We start from the raw sequence: 22,747 nt of genomic DNA, 5'->3' as shown, positions 1-22,747 counted from the left end.
TCGTCCCGGCAAGTGCCACTCGATTCGGTCCCGACTAATTTTACCGCGCTGCAAATCGCTTTTTGCGCATATAAAGTCTCCCGCCTACGATACAGGCAGGGTTATCTATGCTCAATCGCTTCGAGAATTAGGAAATTCTTCTAAACTGAAGGGCTTTCCGTATAGGTTGGATACATCTAACCCGTCACGACTACGGTACAGTATACAAATCAAAGGTTAATATTTAAATCTTGTACAGTAAAAATCCCCTGAGATAGTAACTCTTCCTAAATAACGTCGTTAATTGAAGTGTATGAGTGTTCTTTGTGCTGCTAGACGAAATTTTCATGGAACAAAACCGCAAGTCGTCAAGCCGAGAGTACTCCGCGGGCGGCGACAATTGAACTCAAACCTAATGGCTTCATAAGTGAGATGATTTGGCTTCATTGTTCAATTACAATTTAAGTATCTTTGGAGGCACGATAGAAAAAAAAAACGAGAGCTCAGAAAGTGTGATATTCACATTTTTTTATGGTTCATCAAAACTGATCAGACGTGCGTGGTAAGGTGAACGACGAGAAGCTGAGCAGCGCGCGGAGAAGTCGTCGTATTGGGACCGGGTTGAGATCGTGATCACGATTTATGGTGTGCACATGGTGCGAACTTGTCGCAAACATACATATATCGGCACGGAGAAACAGTAACACGAAATTTTTGTTGGGATTGTCATCGAGGCAGCAGCATTGCAGAGTGTGGAACAAAACAAAAGACGTCGCGAATATTCGCGATTCCTGGATTTGAAAAACACATATGTTTTCCCAATTTTTTTGCTTATAGATGGGTTCGAATATTTGGCCTTCCTGTCGTGTTGTGTTTTCCTTGTTGTCAGGGTAAATTAGTCAAAATTTGTCGGAAAATTGCTGAAAAATGTAGCATTTGAGCATGCCATCATAGAAAATTAAAATGGGTTCGAAGTTCAAAGTTGTTTTTTAAATATGAAGGCAGAAATATGTAAAATTGATTTCTAATATTCTGGCTGGTTACCGAAGTTCAAAATAGAAAGAACATTAAAAAAAATTTTTTGCAGAAAAATTTTGCCCAACAAGATCTCCTTAAGAAAACAAAAGATCGGTTTAGCTATAGTTTTAAACTAGTTTCGAGGTCTGGTAACTTTATTCAGGCACATTCAAATAGAAAAATTTCTTCAGGTACACTCGATAAATTCATATAATCTTCAATTTTACATCATAGCTATTTTCTGGACACTCCCTGAAAGCCCAGACAAAAAAAAACTCCCTTTTGGGATCTAGAGTGTCAATTTGACACTCTTCGCCTAAAATCGCTTCATCTCTCTTGCTTCTCAACCGATTTGTACAAGATTTATAGTTTTTGAAACCTCGTAACGTAATTCAAATATGATAGTCAGAGTATTCAGCTACAATCTTCCATTTTTATGTAATTTAAGATCAGAGAAGAAAATAACCTAAAAAAATACATGCTTCGAGAAAAAGGTTGTAGATCAGCAAATCCATTGAGAGCGAGATATAACGGTTTAAGTAAGGGGTATAAAATTTACTGTCTTAGAGCTCTAAACTTGTAAAGGGTATAAACATTCGGGACAGTTGAGGGTTAAATAAAAAAGATTTTAGACGTAAAATAGGTACAGGAAGCAAATTCACGTCGATGCCTGACTCTCAATGTATTTAAAAAAATGTTTATTTCGCTGAATACAATTTTTACCGAAAATCAACTCTCTGGACTAAGCCAGTTTTAGAGCAACTAAGGGCACAAAAATGACAAAAGTTATAAACACGATCAAAATGTAAGAAATATAAAAAGGAACACAGGATCAAATTGAAAAAAAAATACACAAGAATGATAAATGCCAAAATACTTAGAAATAGCAATAGCTGATACGGTCAAAATTTGGTCAAGGGAAAACGCGTGTAAATCGGTGAAATTGTTTATTTAAAAATCAAATTAAATTTCTTTTTCAAGTTTAATTAGTATAAAATTCAGGAAAAATATTCAGTTAGGCTTCCGCTTTTCCAAATCCGAATTGACGGGCCTTACGCTTAACCCCTGCCATCAGATTTTGTACAGCCACCTTGTCCAACTTCTTCGCCGCAGAAAGCCAGTTTGCCTTGAGCTGCTGCTCGTCCTCAGCAGTTTTATTTGGTCTTCTTTAGGTTCCGCTTGACAATAGCCCAGTATTTCTCAATTTGGTGGAGCTCTGGCGTGTTGGGTGGGTTCTTGTCCATGGGAACCACCTTCACGTTGATGGCGGCGTACCACTCCATGGCCTTTTTACCGTAATGGCAAGATGCCAAATCTGGCCAAAACAGAACGGAACAACTGTGTTTCTTCAGGAAAGGCAGCAGACGTTTATTCAAACACTCTTTCACGTAAATTTCTTGGTTGACAGTTCCGGAAGCTATGAAAATGCTGCTTTTCAAGCCACAGGTACAGATGGCTTTCCAAACCAGATATTTCTTCGCGAGCTTTGACAGTTTCATGTGCTTGAAAATATCTGCTACCTTTCCCCTTCTTTTAGCCGTATAAAACGCCTGTCCCGGAAGCTGCTTGTAGTCGGCTTTGACGTAGGTTTCGTCGTCCATTACCACGCAGTCAAACTTCGTCAGCATCGTCGGGTACAACCTCCGGGATCGCGCTTTGGCCGTCTTTTTTTGTTTATGATCGCGATTTGGAGTCACTACCTTCTTGTAAGTCGATAGTCCGGCTTGTTTTTTGGCTCGATGCACGGTTGTAGACGATACACCCAGCTTATTTGCGGCATCTCGGAGAGAGAGGTTAGGGTTTCGCTTGAAACTACCGGCAACTCTCTTTGTCATCTCAGCGACTTCCGGTTTTCGATTTCCCCCCGATCCAGACTTCCTGGCTGTCGACAAACGTTATCCAAACACTTTAATTACATTTGTAACGGTTGATTTGGCAACTTTTAGCGATTTTGCCAGCTTTGCGTTCGAGTAGCTCGGATTTTCGCGATGCGCGAACAAAATTTTGATATGCTGCTCTTCTTCCTTGGACGGCATTTTGACAACTGAAGAGTGAATTCCAAAATCAAAATAGGAGCAACATTCTACACACACACACACCTTCAAAATGAGGGATGTTCAGGTTTTTTAAATGCAAAATTGAAAGAAATACGTCAAGTTGATATTGACCGAATTTTGACCGATCACCCTTTACCATATACCTGTATGCTCTTTTCTTCAGAATATTTTGATCAAATTTACGTAAGAAAAATTATTTTTCAATTTAAAGAAACCATCCTGAACAATTAAACACTCTACAATCAATAACACAGTCGTCAGGATACTATTTTCGGTCTTGGTACAATCAGCGATGAGAATTTTTAATAGATTTTTCAAATGAAATAATAATAACTCTGTTTGCGGCATTACAACTCTTTTCTCTCAATTTGTATCACTTTAATGTTTTCGATAAAGATGTAGCCAGGGAAATTTTCTGTTAAAATTTATGGAGTTGAAATAATGATAAAGATGAGACAAGTGTTTTAACAATGATAAGTATGTTTTACCTTTGGATAAACCATTAAAAGGTTAGAAAAACTTCAAAAAATAAATGGTTCTAGACCAGGCATGTCAAACTGGGGGTTTGCGGGCCGCATGCGGCCCGCGGCTTTGGTCAATGCGGCCCGCGTAGCCCCAACTTAAATTTTCACAAAATTCCCTACTACACAGAAGCACGCTGACTTTCCTGCCACAAAATATTAAAAAGATTTTTTTTTGCTACGAGAGGAAATAATATTATTTTTGGAAATGAAAGGTGAACCTGTTGAATATTTTCAAGCAGACGACTGGGTTCGGGATTTGGCATTTGACGTTGATCTCACTGGCCACCTGCAAGACTAGAACTTAAAGCTTCAAGGAAAAGAAAAAAAAATCATAACTGCTTGTGATGATGTAAAAAACTTTCAAGCGACGTTACGGTTATGGATCAACTAAATTTCCAAAGAATAACCTTGTGAACTTCTCTACGTGTCAAGAACTGAAAAGATCAAATGAGGCTGCATCATTTGGCATATACGTACTTCACATAGAATCGTTACTAGACGCATTCGAAAGCCGTTTTCGTCACCTTAATTCATACGAGCAAGAATTTTCGTTGTTTGTATCTCCATTTTCGTTTGCTCCTAAAAATGCTGCTGATAATTTGCAACTAGAGTTGATAGAGCTGCAGTGCGATTCTTTATTAAAAGCAAAATACATTGAAGTAGCTGTACCAAAATTTTACAGCTATGTGCCTGAACGCTAAAGTCTGTTACACATAGAATCTGGTCGCATCTTTTCATTTACTTCAGCGCCCCTAGTTGTCACATCACGAATCTATTGACAGTGTTTTGATCCGGATGGTTCGTTTACTTAGTGGTGAAAATTTCTTCAAGATTGAAGCAGTCAGTCAAAAGTTATCGACGATGGAACGCGAAAGGCGAGAGAAAATTCTGCACACTCACGTAAAGAAACTGACGTGGTCAGGAGTAAAGATCGCGAAATTCCTGAATTATCCAAAATCGACTATAAATTCGGTGCTGCAACGTTACCGGGAGACCCTTACGGTGGATCGAGCAAAACAAACCAGGCGTAAAAGTGGAACATATGACCGGAAGCTGCGAGCAAAGGTAATTCGATCAGTTCACAATAATCCTGGGATCTCCTTGCGTGATTTGGCGAAAAAGTTCAAGACGAACCACAGTACAGCTCGAGGAATTTGTTTGCGAGAAGGCTTGCGGTCGTATCATGCAAGCAAACACCCCAACAGGACGCTGAAATAAAACCTGTTTGCTAAAACCAGGGCAAGGAAGTTGTACGAGAAAGTGTTGACCAAGTACAAACGGATGCATTTTAATGGACGACGAAACTTTCGTCAAAATGGATTTTGGACAAATACGCGGTAACAAATTTTACCTTGCGAAGCGCAAAGGGAATGTTTCGGGTAGATTCAAGTTTGTTTTCACAGATAAATTTGCTCGTAAGTTGATGATTTGTCAAGGGATCTGTAGTTGTGGGAAGAAGACTAAGATTTTCATCACTGGGGACACAATGAATGGAAATGTTTAAAAAGAAGAATGTCTCCAGAAGAGGGTTTTGCCATTCATTCGGTCCCACAAAGGTCCGGTGAAGTTCTGGCCGGACCTGGCAAGCTGCCACTACAGCCGGGATGTCGTTAAGTGGTATAAGGAGAACAAGATCGATTTTGTTAAAAAAAATCAATCCACCAAACTGTCCGGATTTTCGTCCCATCGAGAAATATTGGGCAATAGTTAAGGGCAAACTCAAAAAATGTGGCAGAACCACAAGACAAGACAAGATGGCGAATGAGGTTACCAGCAGTACTGTGCAGAAAATGATGGGTGGTCTCACAAAAAAGTTCGAAGATTCATCCGAAAAGCTGACGAATGATTTTTAATGTATTTTTTTTTCTTAAAGTGCAATAAAAACCCTACAAAATGACATTTTTAATTTTGTTGTACGTTATTTCTTTGCGGAGAAATGATCTATTTTATCCGACCAGATTCTATGTGAAACAGTCTTTACGTTGAGTTACGGAAATTTGTTGCCAGAATTCTTGCTATGTTTGCAAGTTGCTATCTATGTGAGCAGTTTTTTCCATAATGAAAGGTACAAAAACTCTTAATCGTTCGAGATTATCTGATAATAATTTATCATCAATAATGAAAGTGTCAGTGACAAATAAACTTCAACCTGATATCAGGTCAATAGATATAATGCATTATATATAATATAAGAATTTTAAACATTAAAAGTTTATATAAAAATTAACGCAAAATTTCATTCCAAGTTTACTTATTACTATATTTCATTTTATTGTATCTAATCTCCGCGAAACTAATATGTTATGTTTTCTAACTGATATTGGCTGAGGCCCTCTACGTCATAGAAAATTTTTAATGCGGCCCGCACACTTAAACGAGTTTGACATGCCTGTTCTAGACCCTTCATTGAAAAGTTATCAAAAACTTGAACCAACATTTTCGCTTCCTTTTTTTGCCTTCATTATGCCGCTCATTAGTACGTCCGCTGAACAACTAAAATTAGCATTCAACAATCAACATTTTCATCTTTCTCCACCATGGATCGAAATACACTGCGTTCTCCAAAGGGAAAAGTGACAACCAGTGATCGCCATTTGAAGAGCATTATTTTGATTTCCCTACTCATAAGGGTGAGTCATTGGGTTTAAATTTCAGTAGCTGAGTTTAAAAATTCACTATTTGAACATTGCTTATGAGTGATTTACGCTCCGTTTAATTTCGATAAATTTAGCTGAATATATAAAATGTGCTATTTCTAATAGAGTTAAGTACGTTAATTGACCCAACTAAAAAACTTTCTGAAGTTTCAAGAAAATTTGACCATCATCGGTGATTTGGCACCTAACAGGTTAATTTTAAAACTCGAACTCCTCTATACTGCCCCATAACCAACCAAATCCAATCCAGCGCTTGGATTAGCTGCGTACCTACTCGTGAAGTGAAGTGAAGTGTGTTCGAAAGTTGTGATCTGGGAAGATTGTTCCTTTTTTCACATCTTCTAAGGGTTCGTGCGTCGTCTGTCAACGTCCGCAAAGCGGCTTAATTTTCCTCTGCCTATCCACGCCTAGCGTCGTCGTGTCGTGGATCGTTTTTCTCCTGTTTTAATGGTTGATTTCTTCAGTTTTCGTCACAATTTTCTGCGGCTTACCGCGCGCGCCAACACACTCTCTGGTGGGACCCATACGTATGTACATACATGTATGCAGAAGGTTAGTGCCGAGTAAAAGAACGATCACTTAAATACAAGCTGTGTAAATTTCTCAAATTGTGTGGCGGTTATATTTATAAAATTGTTCGTTCACTAAATTCAAAATATTTGCTTACTCGCGGCCCTCCTCAGTTAGCATACTAGCATTTTCGTGTGTATACTATACTAGTAGTGTTCCAACTCGCCGGGCAAGAGGTTTAAGGAGAAAATTTCTCTAGACCGAGTATTTCTGCCGTTAAGTGGATTTTAAGATGATCGCAGCACCACGAAGGATCATCGATACGTGACGTGACGTGACGGTTTGCCAAGCTCTTTCGATTTTCCAGCGAGGACGTCGTCGTCGTCTTCGAAAGGTTTAAACTGGACATTGACGAAAAGTGAAACGATGTGTGAAAAACAATGCTGCACATTTGGGAAAACTCGCTCGTCGTAAGTGTTTCGGGGTGAGTGAGACCGGAAAATCAATCTATTTTCTTTCCGTTTTTGGAGCAGCGATCGTCGTCGTTGGGCGTAAACGTGAGAAGCAATTAATAATAATTATGCGTGAAAGTCAAAAGTTCAAATAGATTGCGGAACCGTGCGTTGCGGAGTGAGGAAACTTTTTTTTTGGGTATGCGCAAAAAAAAAATGGCAAAATGTATGCGCATATGGATTTTCTCTGCTGAAAAAATGGACTAGTGCAACGGATGCGGCAAACAATCAGTGAAGAAGAAAAATTAGGCGAAAAAGATTTCACCAACCGCCGTGTGTCTCTCGGTCTAGACGATCGTAAAATCAGTGATTTGTGTGCATGAATCGAAAGGATATAAATTTCGCCATTAGTGTTTTTGAGTCTCTATTGATTCTGTATTCTGCGGCGAAAAATCCTCCTACCTATATGCAACAAATTTTCTCCGACTGGAAAACGAATATCCGCTTAACCTAGGTTTAATTTAGCTACATATTTGGTTTTGACCGCCCAAGCAGTTTAGAAGAGCAGCACAGACACACAACAAACGGAAGCGAACTGGTAAGACAAATCTGTGACAGCCCATGATTCCCCTCGCTATTAATACCGACCGGATCGTACAACGGTACAGCTCAGCTCTCGATGTCAATGACTGCAATAATCGGAAAAAATAGCGCTTAGAATTTTCCTTTAACTAGATGAGTCATTTTGAAGAAGATGGGTTGCGCTGCCTTTCAGTCGAGGGACTCATTGGGACACAATTCTTTGTCGTGTCGGTGTATCGTAGAAGTCACATCGAGGTAAAAGCGGCCTTACATATTAAAATCCAAGTTGTTTAGTAAGTGGTGACAAATTTCAAACTTTAATGAATTGTCGATTCAGATTAGCTACGGTTGTATTTCGGAGCTCAATCGAATTAACGAATTTTGGCGGAACTACTTAGAATAGGCTAGACGTGAAATTTGGCAAGTCACGTTACGTATTTGGCAAGTCACGCAAAATAGTCTCCAAATTTAATGAACAAACGTCTTGGATGACATGCCCGTTAAAATAAAAAAAAAAAAATCTGTATTTTCAACTTCAATAATAATTGTAAATAAACTGAAACAAAGGAGGATAAAGATGCATTAACATCATCACATAGCATCAGGATTAGACTGGCCCCTCATGTATATTCCACGCGGCACCCCCTAGGTGGGTGCCTTTAGGTGAAAAAATGACTTTCTGAAGGTTTCAGGTCATTTGGCAGAAGCACGAGCTGGCGTAAAGGACTTGAAATTTGTAAGGAGATTTTCGGCAAAATGTATGACAAAGCGACATACTTTCACTCTTTGTATGTATGTTTGTATGTAGATAATTCACCATGGGTGCACGGATTCACCGCAGATTCGCCAACGTACCGTCAAACGGGGCATCATGCAAAAGCAGGGTTAGATGCAACATTTGTATACCACAACACTCAGTCAATTTTTATTTCAATATACTGTAATAAAGTTATCATTGAATGATAACAAATTAATGATGACATAGTGTTTGACATCCTGAAAGAGTTTTTAAAAGTTTCTGATTCTCATACAAAATTTAAAAGATCGAGCAATAAATGTACAAATTTTTGCAATTTTCGATGCCGTAAAAAACTTTACCCAGTATGACGGATTGGCTTAATAATATCACCTACAAACCTTATATTGCTTTCATTATCCTCTACCAACACTGTTGGAGTAAAAATATTTTTTGAACAATCACCTTTTTTTTTTAATAAATATTTTTATAATTCTGGGGCAAAAGGCAACAAAATGAAAATCAGAACTAAACCTCATAAATCTCGTTTCTATATGCTGGGATATGATTATTTTGCTTAATGTGTTTGTTAACTTTCAAATTTCATCCATCCTAAGATTTATTTTCATGATTTAAGCTAATAGGATATTTGTAGTATTTTTTACCCCTAAATGTATGCAGCAAATTTACACTTTTTCCTTGAATACATTTTTGATAGAAAAATGTCAAATTTAATTCGTACAAAACAAACAAATTACTGCAATTGGTGCTTCATGCGTTATGACATCACAAATGTATCAAAATCTATAAATTTTCAAACGTTTTCATTTGATTTTTCATTAATAACAGAGTTTGTTGCAACTTACCCCTTAGTAGGGTGAAAATCGCATGTTTTTGTAAAATTTAAAATAACTGGTTAAACCAATAATTTTCTGACTACGTCAATTTGGTGTCCTATCAACCTTAAAACTTTTGATGTAAAAGAGGAATGATTATCTGTATTCATTAAGATTTAAGATGCCATTGAGGTTGAAAAATGTTGCATGGTGCCCCAGTTGACGGTGTGCGATGAATTGCATTCTTTAGATCATGAGTTCGGCTTATCATCAATGCAAACCACCACAACTGAACTGTGGACTGAAATTGAACATTCTTATTATATAGTCAGTTATAAGAGAAAACACGTTTTACCTGTCGGCCACTTATGGGATTTGAACCCAAAAGTTTTCTTTCCGATACCGGGAATCGCACCCAGTATGCCTGGCATACCAAAACCAGACTCGTGCCAGCCTATCCACTAGACCACGTCGGCGCTTATCGACATACTTTCACTCAATGTTCCGAAAATCAATCAAAATAAACACTCAGGATGCGTTTCCTGTTGGATACATTCTGATTGTATAATGGGATAGCGCCTCTCGCAACTGCTTCGCCCGACTGGTATGCAATCTCGATCAGCGCTCTACTCAGCAATGCCAACCGAGTCCCATCAATCAGAATCATCGGGTTTCGCAAACATCGCATATCGGAGATGAGTGAGATACCAACTGATCCATTCTGAATGTCACTCACTCAGTATCCGTCTGGCTGATTAGAAATTGAAAAGACGGCGGAAGTGACCATCTTTCCATCACAAATACAACTACAGTTTGATAACATTCTTACTGTAGTAAAAAAAGCTGTAAAATCAAATAAATTTATTAATTGGCTATGTTTAAAATCAAACAACATTTGCTAATGATCGGTTACATGTATCACTCGCTCACTGCCTGAACCATTCACTCCTGATCCTAGCTCAACATGATTCGCCGTATGCATCGCTCAATGGTGAGATTCCAATTTGATGATAGTGCTGCACTGTTTTGACAGCAAACATCGTGCGAGGTGATCTGTATTTTAGCGATGAATAGAACGATCGATGATCGGATAAGTCCAGTAGCAATCAATAACAAAACCCGATCGTTATACGTTCAGTTGCGAAGTGCAATCAGGAACATTCATTGAAAATGAGTGATTTTCGGAACAGGAATTGTAGTTCAAACAATGACAAACAAGTTTGCAGAAGATTGTGACGCGATAAAAGTTGACTGTGATGAGTTATTTGCAATTGAATGTGTGATTTTTTTCGCATTTCTTTGATATATTGTGAACATTCCATAAAAATTTGGGCCAATCTAATCAGGATGGTCCAAAACTGGGTATGTTCTGCAATCAAAACGTTGGAGGCTTAAATCGTTTCTTGGCCTGCAGAAGACCCCATGTCAAATTTCAGGTCATTTGATTAACTCCAAGGGCCTCTCAAATAGACTCAAGTTTGTATGTATGTAAATAATCCACCATAGGTGCACGGATTCACCGCAGTTTTGCCAGCGTATGCGCCTAAAGCATGGATCATCCAAAATATGGACGCACTGTTTATTATACCATAGCGCCCCTTATTGTCGGATCTGTAATATTTTGACAGTATTTTGTTAGGAAATGTTTCCTCTATCAGTGCTGAAAATTTCATTACGATACGTTTTATTCCAAAAAAGTTACACGTAATGGAAGCCGCGAGACGAAAATTAATTTTGGACATTCACACGGAAAATAAAAAAAAGGTTTTTTTCATTCACCTAGCGAAAAGGTAAATTATACCTTTTTTGAATTCACCTATCAAAAAGGTAAATTTAACCTTTTTCGCATTCACCTAGCAAAATAGTAAACAATACCGTTTTCCCATTCACTGATTTAAAAGGTAAATGCTAGTTCGTTTGATTGGTTTCCTCAATAAAAAATAAAACAAAATTCATTCAAAATTTGATATTTATTTTAAATAAATTGGGACTTTCACCTTATATTAATATTTGGAACGTATCCCCGTTATTGTAAAATTGTTGAGGCAAGTCCTTTCTTTGCCAGGCTCGTGACAATTCGGCGTTCGCGTTCTCCCGAGCCACCATGGCCGCTGAATCCTTCTGCATTGCGTTGACACATTCATGTCCTTCTTCGCTCTGTGGGCCGGTCTGAAACAAAAGCAAAATTTTCAACGAGAACCATCACAACTAAAAGATATCTAAGAAAACACTTACCATTTTGTTCCGATTTCCACATATTGGGCACGAAGCAAAACTTCCTTCCTGTACGACAAAACAGCTTAACCTAGGCTTGCCAGATACTTTCAGAAAAAAGCGGGACATTTCACGAAAAAAAAGCGGAACACAGCCGAAAAAAGCGGGACGTTTAAGAAAATCTTAAAAAAGTAGCCAAACTTATACATTTATCATCAGTTGTTAATAGAAAATACACTAAGGTTTTTTTTAACGCAGATTGATTTTTCTCATTTTTTCTTACATGACTTCCATTTACACGGGGTTTTGCCATATGCACCGTTATTTTCCACGGTTCTAGCGAATTAACACGTTTTTTGAGAGGAAATATTTCAAGTCGTACATGTAAACGGCAGATTTGATACCGCGTAAATATCCTTTGTGTAATTTGTATAAAAAATTGTTTGTTTGGTGATTTGTTTCAAAATTGGAAATCTCGAGAAAACTCCCATCTTTATATACTTTGGACAATTGAGTCGAAAAAAGCTGGTGTACAATAAAAGGCAATTCAACTAAGATTCCGGAAAAAAAATAATCTCTTTAATTATTTAATCTATAATTGTTAAGAAGTAACTTCAGCAATATTTTCTTCGTACACTAAACATTTAACTGAATCATAATCTCGCTGTAATGCTAAGAGCTTTAGAGCTATTCAATATCGTCTTAAATAAAGTATGAAAAAATGCTGCTTATTTTTAGAAAAAGGCGTAATTGAAAGTATTTCTGTTCCTCACAGAATTTAATTTGAGACTAAAGTTTGATTTTTTCCAGGTTTATAATCAGCTAACTTTGTGAAAGTTTCCAAGAAAAAAAGCGGGACAGCGGGACATTCAACAAAAAGGCGGGACATGTCCCGCTTTTGCGGGACGTATGGCAACCCTAGCTTAACCTCAATAAGCGGGTTTGGCAAAAAGTTAATTTTTTTCAAGATGAATTGTACCGTTTTGTTTAGCACCTCGCTGCGAGGTAAGTTTTACCTTATTTGGATTCACCTTTTTTCTCGATGAATTGTACCTTTTTTCCAACCTCGATTCAGGTAAATTTTACCGCGCTGTGAGGTGAGTTTCACCTCGAAGAGGTAGAAGTTACCTTTTTGGCTTTCACGAGCGTTCAAATTGCATCCGGGGGAGATCTAAAGTACATAACAAAAATATACTCATACGCTTTGATCTTAGTTTTGTCATGTTTTTTTCACGTAGAAAAGGAATTTTTGATGAAACATCAATAAGTCACACAAACGCAACCAATTTGCCAATGATAGCTTGTGAGGAATCGTGGGCCACATTTTGGTGGGGTATCTTGGTCCACCTATATTTTGGTGTTTTCATACACATTCAGATTTTGAAATACGTTTTTCCTACCTGCAAAGTTTTCTTATGCCAAATAAAGAGTTGTGAAAAATATTTGGCCAATTTTTTCCAATGCGATAGAGACGAACATAAATCCTATATAAAGAATTTTCACGAAACGTTCGCGAGCCAGGAATTAGGAACTATTCGATCATACACAACACTCTTTTTTATTTCCTCATCTGAAATCGCTTTAAAATAACTAAATGAATAAGGGAAATTTCAGTTCTGGGTCAACTCATAAGCTTTGTACGTTATCTAGTCAATTTAGGTTTGCTGGCCCACGTTTCCCCACAGTTTTTCAAAATAAAATTTAAAAAATACTTTTTTTTAAACAGTCAGAACTCGGGAAATTAATGTATTTAAAAAATAAAAAAATGCCTTAAAAAGCCTAAAAAATGATGAAAATCTTTCCATTTATTTTTTTTCTTTATGTCTTTTATAATAAAAAGTTATGAAGCAAAGAAAAAAAGTGGCCCATGATATAGGAGTGTTCTTTCTGGATATATTTCGGATGGGAAATGGGCAAGACACCTTCTCTTGTCGACGACTAAAACTTCAGAGAATATTTGGTCGCGATTCGACCAGACCGAACTGAACGCCAATTTGAAAAAAATTGAGTTATCTATTGCAGCGGATGCGAAACATGATAAACTTCCTATCCAATGAAAATCAGAAAATTGTTCCTATTTTTACTGATTTTATTAGAAAATTTCAATGTTGCAGACAGTGGAAATGGCAAAAATGCGTTGCGCCAAAGTGAACTGAGAGCCAGCTTTGAGGTGAAGATGAAAAGCATGTTTAGGTCATGAAACTGATTTTGTGCGATATAAGCTTATGTGTGTTGGTTTGTTTTCAATTCAAAACAGTTCTTCGGCTTGTCAAGAAATAATATCTAAAAAATTAAATGAAAAGAAACGTTCCCGTGACTAAAAACTTCATGTTACGGATTGTTAACATTTATTAAAATCTCGTTCAGCCAGACTGAACCGAATATTCCGCTTTTCAAAAGTGCGAAATTTGTATGGCTCGGTTCACTCTGGCACAACGAAAAAAAACCATTTTTCAAGCATCAGCCATACTCGTTGGGTGCTGCTCGTAAAGCGCCTATAAGTAGGCTCCTACTTTTAGAACAAATTGCTCAGTCAAATGATAGTGCATGACAAATTTTTTAAACATTTTTGTTCGACCAGAGTGAACTGGGTGCAAACATAATGCTATTAAAGTTCAGTTTTCTGCTTAATGTGTAATCAGAAATCGACCAATATAACTTCGATGGCTTTATAAGAGTCTAAATGAATTGGTAAAATGATTAAAAAAGATATCTGATAAAATGGTATCACTTGGTAGGGCTGTGAACTTCGAACTCGATTTTCTCGAAATCAAGTTAATGGCGTTCAGTTCGGTCTGGTCGAATCCCGACCATTTTATTGTCAAGCAAAATTAAAATTACATGATTATGTGAAATATTGTTGTTCTTGATTAATGACAGAAAAAGGAAAGTTTTAAAATAAACGTGGGTGAACGATTATAGATTACTTATCGGCGTGACTCAGCGAAATTCTGATTTCTCAACAAAAACAATATCCGTAATTCTGTGATTCAAAACATTTCACAGATTTCGTCTATCACTTCTAGTTTCGTAGTTTCGGTGATATGGCATGTGGAAATTTCCAAATGGATCAGTTTTGGGGTAAAATCTATCTTTCATAAGTGATAAAAGAATAAACCTACATAATAATCAAAAGCTGATTTTGAATCAATTTGCTATCCATTATTTAATCAAGGACTCATATATTGCCAAGATATTCTTGTGACAGAGATTCAACGCTTTCAAAAAATTGAATTCTAAGTACAATTTAAAGAAATTCAAAAAAATAAGATTACAACTTCTTCTGACATCATGAAAGAAAGTTATTGAATATTGGACATTAAAGATTTTAATTCATTCAACAACTTTGTTGAAGACTGCGAAATGATTTGACTTACGGTTTCAAAAATATCAAAAATTCAATTAAGTTTAAACTTTCTTCAAAATTACGTCATAATTCCTATTTTTTGCAGGTTTGGAAAAAAATAACAAAAAGGAGACTTCATAACTTTTTTTCCCAGAATTCAAAATTACTCGCGGTCTTTGCGAAAGTTTATCATTGAGTCAATAGGTATTTCTATATTACAATTTTGTCAAAAAACTGCACAGATTGAGTACCTACTCATTTTTTACATATTTTTAAAAGTTATCTCGAAAACTAGAGCTGACAAAAATACTAAGTGAATATTTGGATTCAGCGCCTCTGAATAAATCAAAATAAGTTCTGAGATTCCTTGCAACTCGGAAAATCTAAATGTTGTTGTCTTTTGTTATGTATGAAGCTATTTTCAGTAATTTTATAGCCAAAAAATTGTTCAAATTGAGTCATTTTACTTTAAAATTAGCAATCCACATCACCAAAGTTATAAGAGTTTTATGATTCAGCCTTAGAAAGCCTATCTCAGAGATAGATCAAATTAATAAAATTTATGAAATTTTACAAAATTTCTAGAATAAAAAAATTACAAATTATGGTTTAAAATTTGTGATACTATGAATTTTTCATGATTTTGAAACCTTACTCAGCATAATGATTTCATACGGAACCTTAAATTTGAAAAAAAAATTAACGTTTATAGAAAGAAAATTGAGGCTTCGCGACAAAATTTAAATAAATTGAGGCACTTAGGATCAGAGGGGTGCAAGTGATTTTTTATCAAAACTGAGATAAACTGTTTTTTGGATAGTTAAAGTATAGATTAACATTCTGTAGAAGACATAGGTCAAAAGAAAAATTATTTCGATATTTTTAAGCTATTTATAAAAAAACGTGTCAATGAAAATCCTGTTTCGTTTGGTGTCAGAAGGGTGCAAGTGCACTCTGACACCAAAGGATTATACTTTTAGGCTAATTTCATTAGAACGTATACATTTTTGTCAGTTGAAAACAACATCATCTAGCTCCTACTAGGATTTTCTACTGGTTCTGAGCAGGATAATCCAAAGTCCTCAGATAGAGAAGTGATGAAAATAGATTCAGGTGTAACTTCGTCGGCATGAAAATCTCATTGTTATGTATACCAAAAATTCTAAAATATTTTTTATGGCAAATTTAGCCAATGCTAATAGGGATAAAAGGCAAACACGAAACGCACTTAACAATAATTTTTTGGCAAATATATCTAAGAAAAATCTCTCGGATGAAAGCTCAGAGGATTCAGAGTTTTCGACAGGCTCTGATCATGATGTCACATACTATCCCACGGAACAAAATGAAATTCGAAAAGTTCAGATGGGTCGTTGCGACAGGTAGTTTATAAAAAATTACATTAAGTCTTTTAAGGAATATTTACATAACTGTTTAGGAAAGAGGCCTGGTATAATTAGACCAAAAAAAGAAAAATTAAACATCACCGGTTCTTCTGGAGAATCAGAAGTTGCTAGCGAGAATGAGTCCATTCCTGGAGAGTCAACTGGCCATTCATCAAGACCCCAAAAACGCCAACGAAATCAGGCAGTCTGGAAACTCATCTTGCGAAAAAAGCTACGAAACCAAGGGGAAGCGTACGTTGGTTCTACCGGAAAAAGCGAACAGTTAATTTCAATGAATGAACACATATGCAGGTATTCTTGTGTATCCATTAGGGAAAAAGAGAGATTGAAAGTTTTCAACAAATTCTGGGAATTAGGATAGTGGAACTTGCAAACCTCGTTCATTATAAGTTGCATAGAAATTTGAAGCCAGAAAACGCAGAAAATTAAATGTGTGAACAAAAACAAAACACCTAGTATCGTACTGAAAGTAGGACTCGTTACATACAGGTTCCAAAAGGATGCTATCATATTGTTTGGAGTCAGAGGGGTGCAAGTGTCATTCTTGGGATCAGAAGGGTGCAAGTGAAAAATATCAATAAAAGTAGTTCGCCGTTTTAACATAAATATCGCAAAAAATTTGGTTTTTCTTTCAGAATCGTTCATTTTAGACCTCATGAGACACACTCCATCGAAAATTTAGTAGAAAAATTGATTCGATAATTTTGATTTTGAAAAAAAACTTTGAGGCCCGTTTTCTCGAAATCATCATTTCGGCACTTGCACCCCTCTGATCCTAAGCGCCTCAATTGTGAAGAAAAAACAATAAGCACAACAAATAAACATCGCTATGGTTAAGCTCCATGAAACTTTTTAACAGAAGTGATGACGAAAAATCGCATCGGTTCGAACAAAAAAAAAAAGGGATTTTCTTAGAGAACAGTTCAAATCTTTTTACTAACCATAGAAAAACTTTCAACATTTTTCGCTTTTAATAAATGATGATTAATTTTTGTAAAAGAAAGAATATTAGCTAAACCTTTCAAATCAATTTAAATATTATTGAAAAATGATCAAGATTAAGTGATGAACCTTTTAAATTTTGGCTGGTTTAGTTACCTTAAATAAAAAATGTTTATGCAAGTACATAAATTCGTTTTATTTATCGTTTTTCAGTTTTTTTTTAATCAAAAATTACGTAATGCTCTGCAAACTATTATTACCTAAATTTTATTTTAATGCAGCCCGCCGAAAGAATTTCAAATTCAAAGTGGTCCAGTGCTTCAAAAGGTGGCTCAACCCTGCTCTAAACTAAGGTTGCCAGAATTTTTTAGCACGTATCCGGGCCGGACAAATCCGGGAAATTTTATACCCAAACCTGACAGAATCCGGGCATTTGATTCCAAAATTCGGGGCAATATCCGGGCACCAGAATCATCAAGGTTGGTTGAAATCCTTAGCTTTGTGTGTGTGTGGTCGTTCAAAAAAAAATTTTGAAAGAAATCAACTGATAGGTTTTAATAAAATCTGATCAACGGTTATTTCGTCATTTTCCTATGAAGTTCGGAGATGTAGCATTTTTCAAAAAGAAGCGAGGATCTAACACGGGGTGGCCTGATCGTTCTAAAAATTATGAAATTTGTTGAAGTTCATCTAGGAAATCTTTTGAACCAATTTAGTGCATGTTGGATAATTTTTCACCGATTTTTAGATATTTTTTCTTTATATTTGCTACTGAACATTTGATCCCTTTAGTTTAGAATTCGTATTGAAAATTCCCAAATCGATTACTAAAATCGAATCTTATGCTGTTTAGGCTGTTATTAATGCTCATTGAGCTTGGTTAAAATGTTAAATTAAATATGACATTTAACATCTTTAATTACTGAAATTCCCCTTTTCACAAAATTTGTTTCTTTACCAAGTTTCAACAGTATGAATTTTGATATTGCTTCGGATTTATTCGAAAAGAATGTAAAAAGGGGAATCATAAAATTTATGTCCACATTCCTATATCACCATGTGTCCAACAACCAGAAGACGTGCTGATGGTTCAAGTGTGGATAAATGTCGTTCAAAGGCGTAGAATGAGGCGGGGGATGTATTCAAGTTATGCGTTAAAAGTATTTTAAACAGAAATATCATTTCCCCTATTTTTGTTAACTGTCCAATCAACTGTATCGCAATATGATTCAAACCCCCCATCACAAAAATTTACCAGTGCGCCTCTGTTGATGGACAGGATTCTCTCCAGCCGTTTCAGTTTATTTGAATATTATGGGTATTTGCAAATTGAACCATTATAGATGCGTGTGCACTGTTTACGGTTCTCGATCACGTCTGTCTTGTCTTGGTCGTACTTTAGTACAAATCGAGGTGCAGTGCATCACAATGTGGTCAATTAAGTCAAGCTGGGCGAATCTCGGCCGTCAGCTTTTGCCTCAATTAGAAATACAACTGCTTGCTGGCTGACTGACTACCGGTTGAATTTCACTCTCTTCCTCCGGTCCTTCAATTGTGGAACATGTTTACATTTCATCATCGGTTCCTGCTTCAAGTACCCGGTTGCTGATACTTCAACAGGTTCCAGAGTAATATTGTACGTGGTCATAGCTCCAGTTTTTGAGCTAATTTTAGAATTCTAACTTCGAGGGATCACCCGAGACAGGTCAATTAACTGATGGTTATTGGTTTGAATTTTTACAATTTTGCACCAGTTTCAAAGGCAAGGCAAACGCGTGGTGTGTATCAAACTTCTTCCAATATTAAGCGATCCGAAAGAAATTTACATTTTCAGAAAGTGAGTCCATAATGTCTGATTCTCTCTTATTTCAGAAACAACAGGCGTTGACAAAGTTATTCTCGACGCCCTTTCAACGATAATGAAACCATAATATGAACAACCCGAATGGCGAAAATACACTGAGTAACGATCGAAAAAAAAGTAGTGGAAGAGCGAAGATAGCCAAGGTAAAACACGCTGTTGGTTCAAATAATATGTATATGTGTAATCACTTCTATATTTTTGTTCTAGAGTAAAAATGTATGTGACTCTCGATCTTCAGCCGGTGGGACTAGTGGGTTACAGTCGTTTTTCCGTTGGTTCCGCAAGGATGATCATCGGCTCAAAGACCCGGACCTCGACTTCGCAGAGCCCACACCGAAACAGCCGGTGGATGTTGGATCCTGTTCCAGCCGAGGCAAAGGTGTAATCAAACGCGGAGATGCTACACCGGATGCTGTGAGTCAAACGCAAAGCAATGGTACACACAGTTCATCACCGAGCCCTAGTCCAGTGATAGACTGCAATAACTTGTCAAAAAGTTCCAGCTGTGATAGTATTTTAAGCACGGCGACTACGGGATTCGCATTTGTACCTCCGAATCGCTACGAAGCCATCGGTGGCCTGCAGCTGAATGAACGTGTAATCAACCCTGGCCCTTACACCGACAGCTATAAACGGCGCGTGAGGCAGCTTGATCGTACACGAGAGATAGACAAGAAGTACGAACTAACCCTACGTAAAAAGTATAACCTATTTGCAAGCTTGCAAAAACATGTTGCAGAAAAAGACGCTACATTAACGCGCAATAATCAAAAATCGATATATACTGATCTCAGTTTACCAACTGCTACAAAAACCGCTTCGGAAAGTGTCAATTCCGCAGATCGAGAGGAATTTCCAGAACCTGAAAATCGAAGACACAGAAGAACAGTGAGCGATTCTTCCAAAGACAAGAAAGCGGGAGCTTACGTACACGTGAGAGGCAAAAGAAGAGCACCACCTCCTCCCCCACTTAATTTTGACACAAATACTGCAACACTCACTCGGCAGAACTCGACGTCCAACTACGGAACATTATCTCCCGGATCAACACTTTCGCGCAAGAAAAGACCTGCGCCTCCTCCACCAGCCTCTCCCAAATCACCCACGCTGAACGAAGCGATATCCAATACAAGTTTGCTAGAGGATAGAGAGATAAAAGCCATCATCGAAGGCATGCCGATGCCAAGAACTCCTGAACTAATATTACCCCTCAGAACAACTCCCCTGCCTGGAATTTCAGAAGAAAGAACTCCTGGTGGTTTGACCGAAGAACAAAAACAACAACTTATCGATAACATTCGAAAGATTAAGCCTCCATCCGATGACACGGACCCACCAACACCCACAAATGCACCTCCCACGAACTGCATGCTTACCAACTACGATGTCATGAAGTTGGAAGAAAACTTCATCAATACCAATGGAACGAGATCGCCAATACATGATTTTTTGTACAGCGAAGCTGTAGCAAACAGTTCCAAGCCAGGAATTCCAACATCTCCGATATCTCCCAGGCCGTGGTATAAGCGTCCAATATCCGGTGTAAGACAGCAAGAAAGTTCCCTACCCTTCAAAAAAGATATCATTCTGAAAACTATCGACAAACGAAAAGGTAAAACCAAAGAAAAGGATGATTTACCAGAGGTGGGATACTGTCGAAATTCACTAGTCGAAACCACATCTAGCAATACTGGGAGCGGCCCAAGATTCAACCTCTTCTCGAAGCTCACCGAAAAATCAGACGACATCAAACGCCGTGAAAGAGACAGTGAAAAACGAAAATCGGGCATTGGTATACCAAACATCAGCGAACTAGACCGAGAAGCTGCAGAAATTATAACGAAAGAGCATGCACAAAAACAAATCGTGCAAGAACAAAAAATCGAAATGTATTTCACTGCACCCGAGCAACTTGTCAAAAGAAGCAGGTCCTTCCAAAATACAGAAGAAGTTCAGGAACAACTGGACGTGAACAGTTGCAAACCAAAATCAACGAAAGAATTGATTACCAAGTTTGAAAGTTCAAAGCTGAAACCAAACACTACGACGGTTGTTGTCTCTCACGTTCCAAAAAGGGATTATTTCGGAAACGTTCACAACAAGGAGGCAGAACCGTCACCAACATCTCCGGTACTATTGAGGAAAGAGATTCCTTCTCAACTCCCCAGTCTTACAAAGACTTCAAGTGATAAAAATTTACTTGGTTTATGGTCCTGTCCTTATTGCACTCTGGAAAATCCGAACTGGCGAATCATATGTGAGGCATGTGAGCGTATTAAACCATACGAGAAACTAAGCATCCTAGAAGAACCGCCGTTAAGGCCGAACCATCCCTTGAAGAAACCTCTGCCTGAGCTCAAACCTCAACCACAGACTATCACTCAGCAAGAATGGGATAAAAAGACTGAACGTGTGCTGAAATATTTCATGCCAAAGACTAATCCCACCGTAAACAATACTTCGGGTATACAAGGTACTCCAGAGGCACCGAAGAAATCCTTTGGTCAGGCAAAAATGTTGGCCTCCCCGAAAATGGGTGTTAAAAGTTTAATGAACCGTATTTCTCCGGAAAAAATTAACGGACTCAAACACTACTCAAACGCTTTTCTACAAACAATTCCGGCCACCAATCAATTTGATGATGAGAAGCTCAAAGAGACCTCGATTAAAGTTCCTAGCTCCGACGTTTCATTAACTGCAACGGATACGGCAAAAACTGACGCTGAAGGTGTTAATTTGGATGAGGTCCGGAATGCTCGATTAGCTAGATTTAGTGCCAATCTTGAAGTTCATAACGAAGATGACGCGACACCTATTCCACAGCCTAAGCAGATGGTTAATGTCAAAGACATGGATGAAGAAGCTTTGGAAAAAGAGAAAGAACGACTTCGTGAGATGATTCGTGCTATGAACGCAAAAGCGTTGGCGGATAAGTATCCGGTTCTTCAGAAGCCACCCAGCAGTAGTGGCCCTACTAAACGAGAATCTCCTCAAGTTCAACGAAGGAACGGATTCATATCTGCCATTCCCGTTAGTACAAAGAGCCCCAATCCTATACGGAAGTTCAGTCCGACCATGGCCCGCCGACCATCACCAAACTTCGTCGAAGAGCATGCACCAGGTGTCGCAGAGCCGTACAAGCTAGGAGCGATCAAGAAAACGGTTGTTCGTAAACGAGAAGAGCCTAAACAAATCAACAAAATTAATGAAACAAAGATTATCAACAGGGAGGTGAAGTTTCCTGCCCTTGTATTACCAGAAACGGTCGCTGAATTCAGTGAAGCCAAGCTTGTTCTTACAAACGACACAGAAAAACTGCGATATGAAGCAATGGACGAAAAACAATTTCAAACACATTTCGCCCAGAACAAAACACGAGACCTAGGGGAACCACTCAGTGACCAGCAGAGCGAAAAAGTGCGACAAATCTCTAACCAACTGCGCTCAGTTCAGGGTGTTGAAAATTTCAAGCGAACTCTCAAATACGCTGGCTCTTCCATTAATCGATCCAATACGTTGGCGATCAACAAACTGCTGAGAAATTTGGAGTTTGCTATAGCGGAAGGAGCACACGATCGGGCAGCAAATTTAGCCGTAGATCTAGCCAAAATGAAAGTTTCTTTAT

At 37.7% G+C, this 22,747-nt stretch overlaps 1 protein-coding gene across 1 annotated transcript in view; it reads left to right on the top strand.

Annotated features, from left to right (window-relative positions):
• Window positions 1-6,863: 6,863 nt before the first annotated feature.
• The window catches only part of LOC129741333 (uncharacterized), an 18,507-nt gene continuing 2,623 nt past the window's right edge, over window positions 6,864-22,747 (top strand). Inside the window, 3 exon segments of the mRNA XM_055733056.1 lie at window positions 6,864-7,228; window positions 19,131-19,265; window positions 19,330-22,745. Coding sequence (XP_055589031.1) covers window positions 19,191-19,265; window positions 19,330-22,745 — 3,491 coding nt within the window. The 5' untranslated portion in view covers window positions 6,864-7,228; window positions 19,131-19,190.

The sequence above is a fragment of the Uranotaenia lowii genome, chromosome 2 (assembly GCF_029784155.1).
Source record: "Uranotaenia lowii strain MFRU-FL chromosome 2, ASM2978415v1, whole genome shotgun sequence".
NCBI classification, from domain to species: domain Eukaryota; kingdom Metazoa; phylum Arthropoda; class Insecta; order Diptera; family Culicidae; genus Uranotaenia; species Uranotaenia lowii.
Note: the sequence above shows the minus strand (reverse complement) of the source record. Positions and strands in the feature narration are given on the sequence as shown.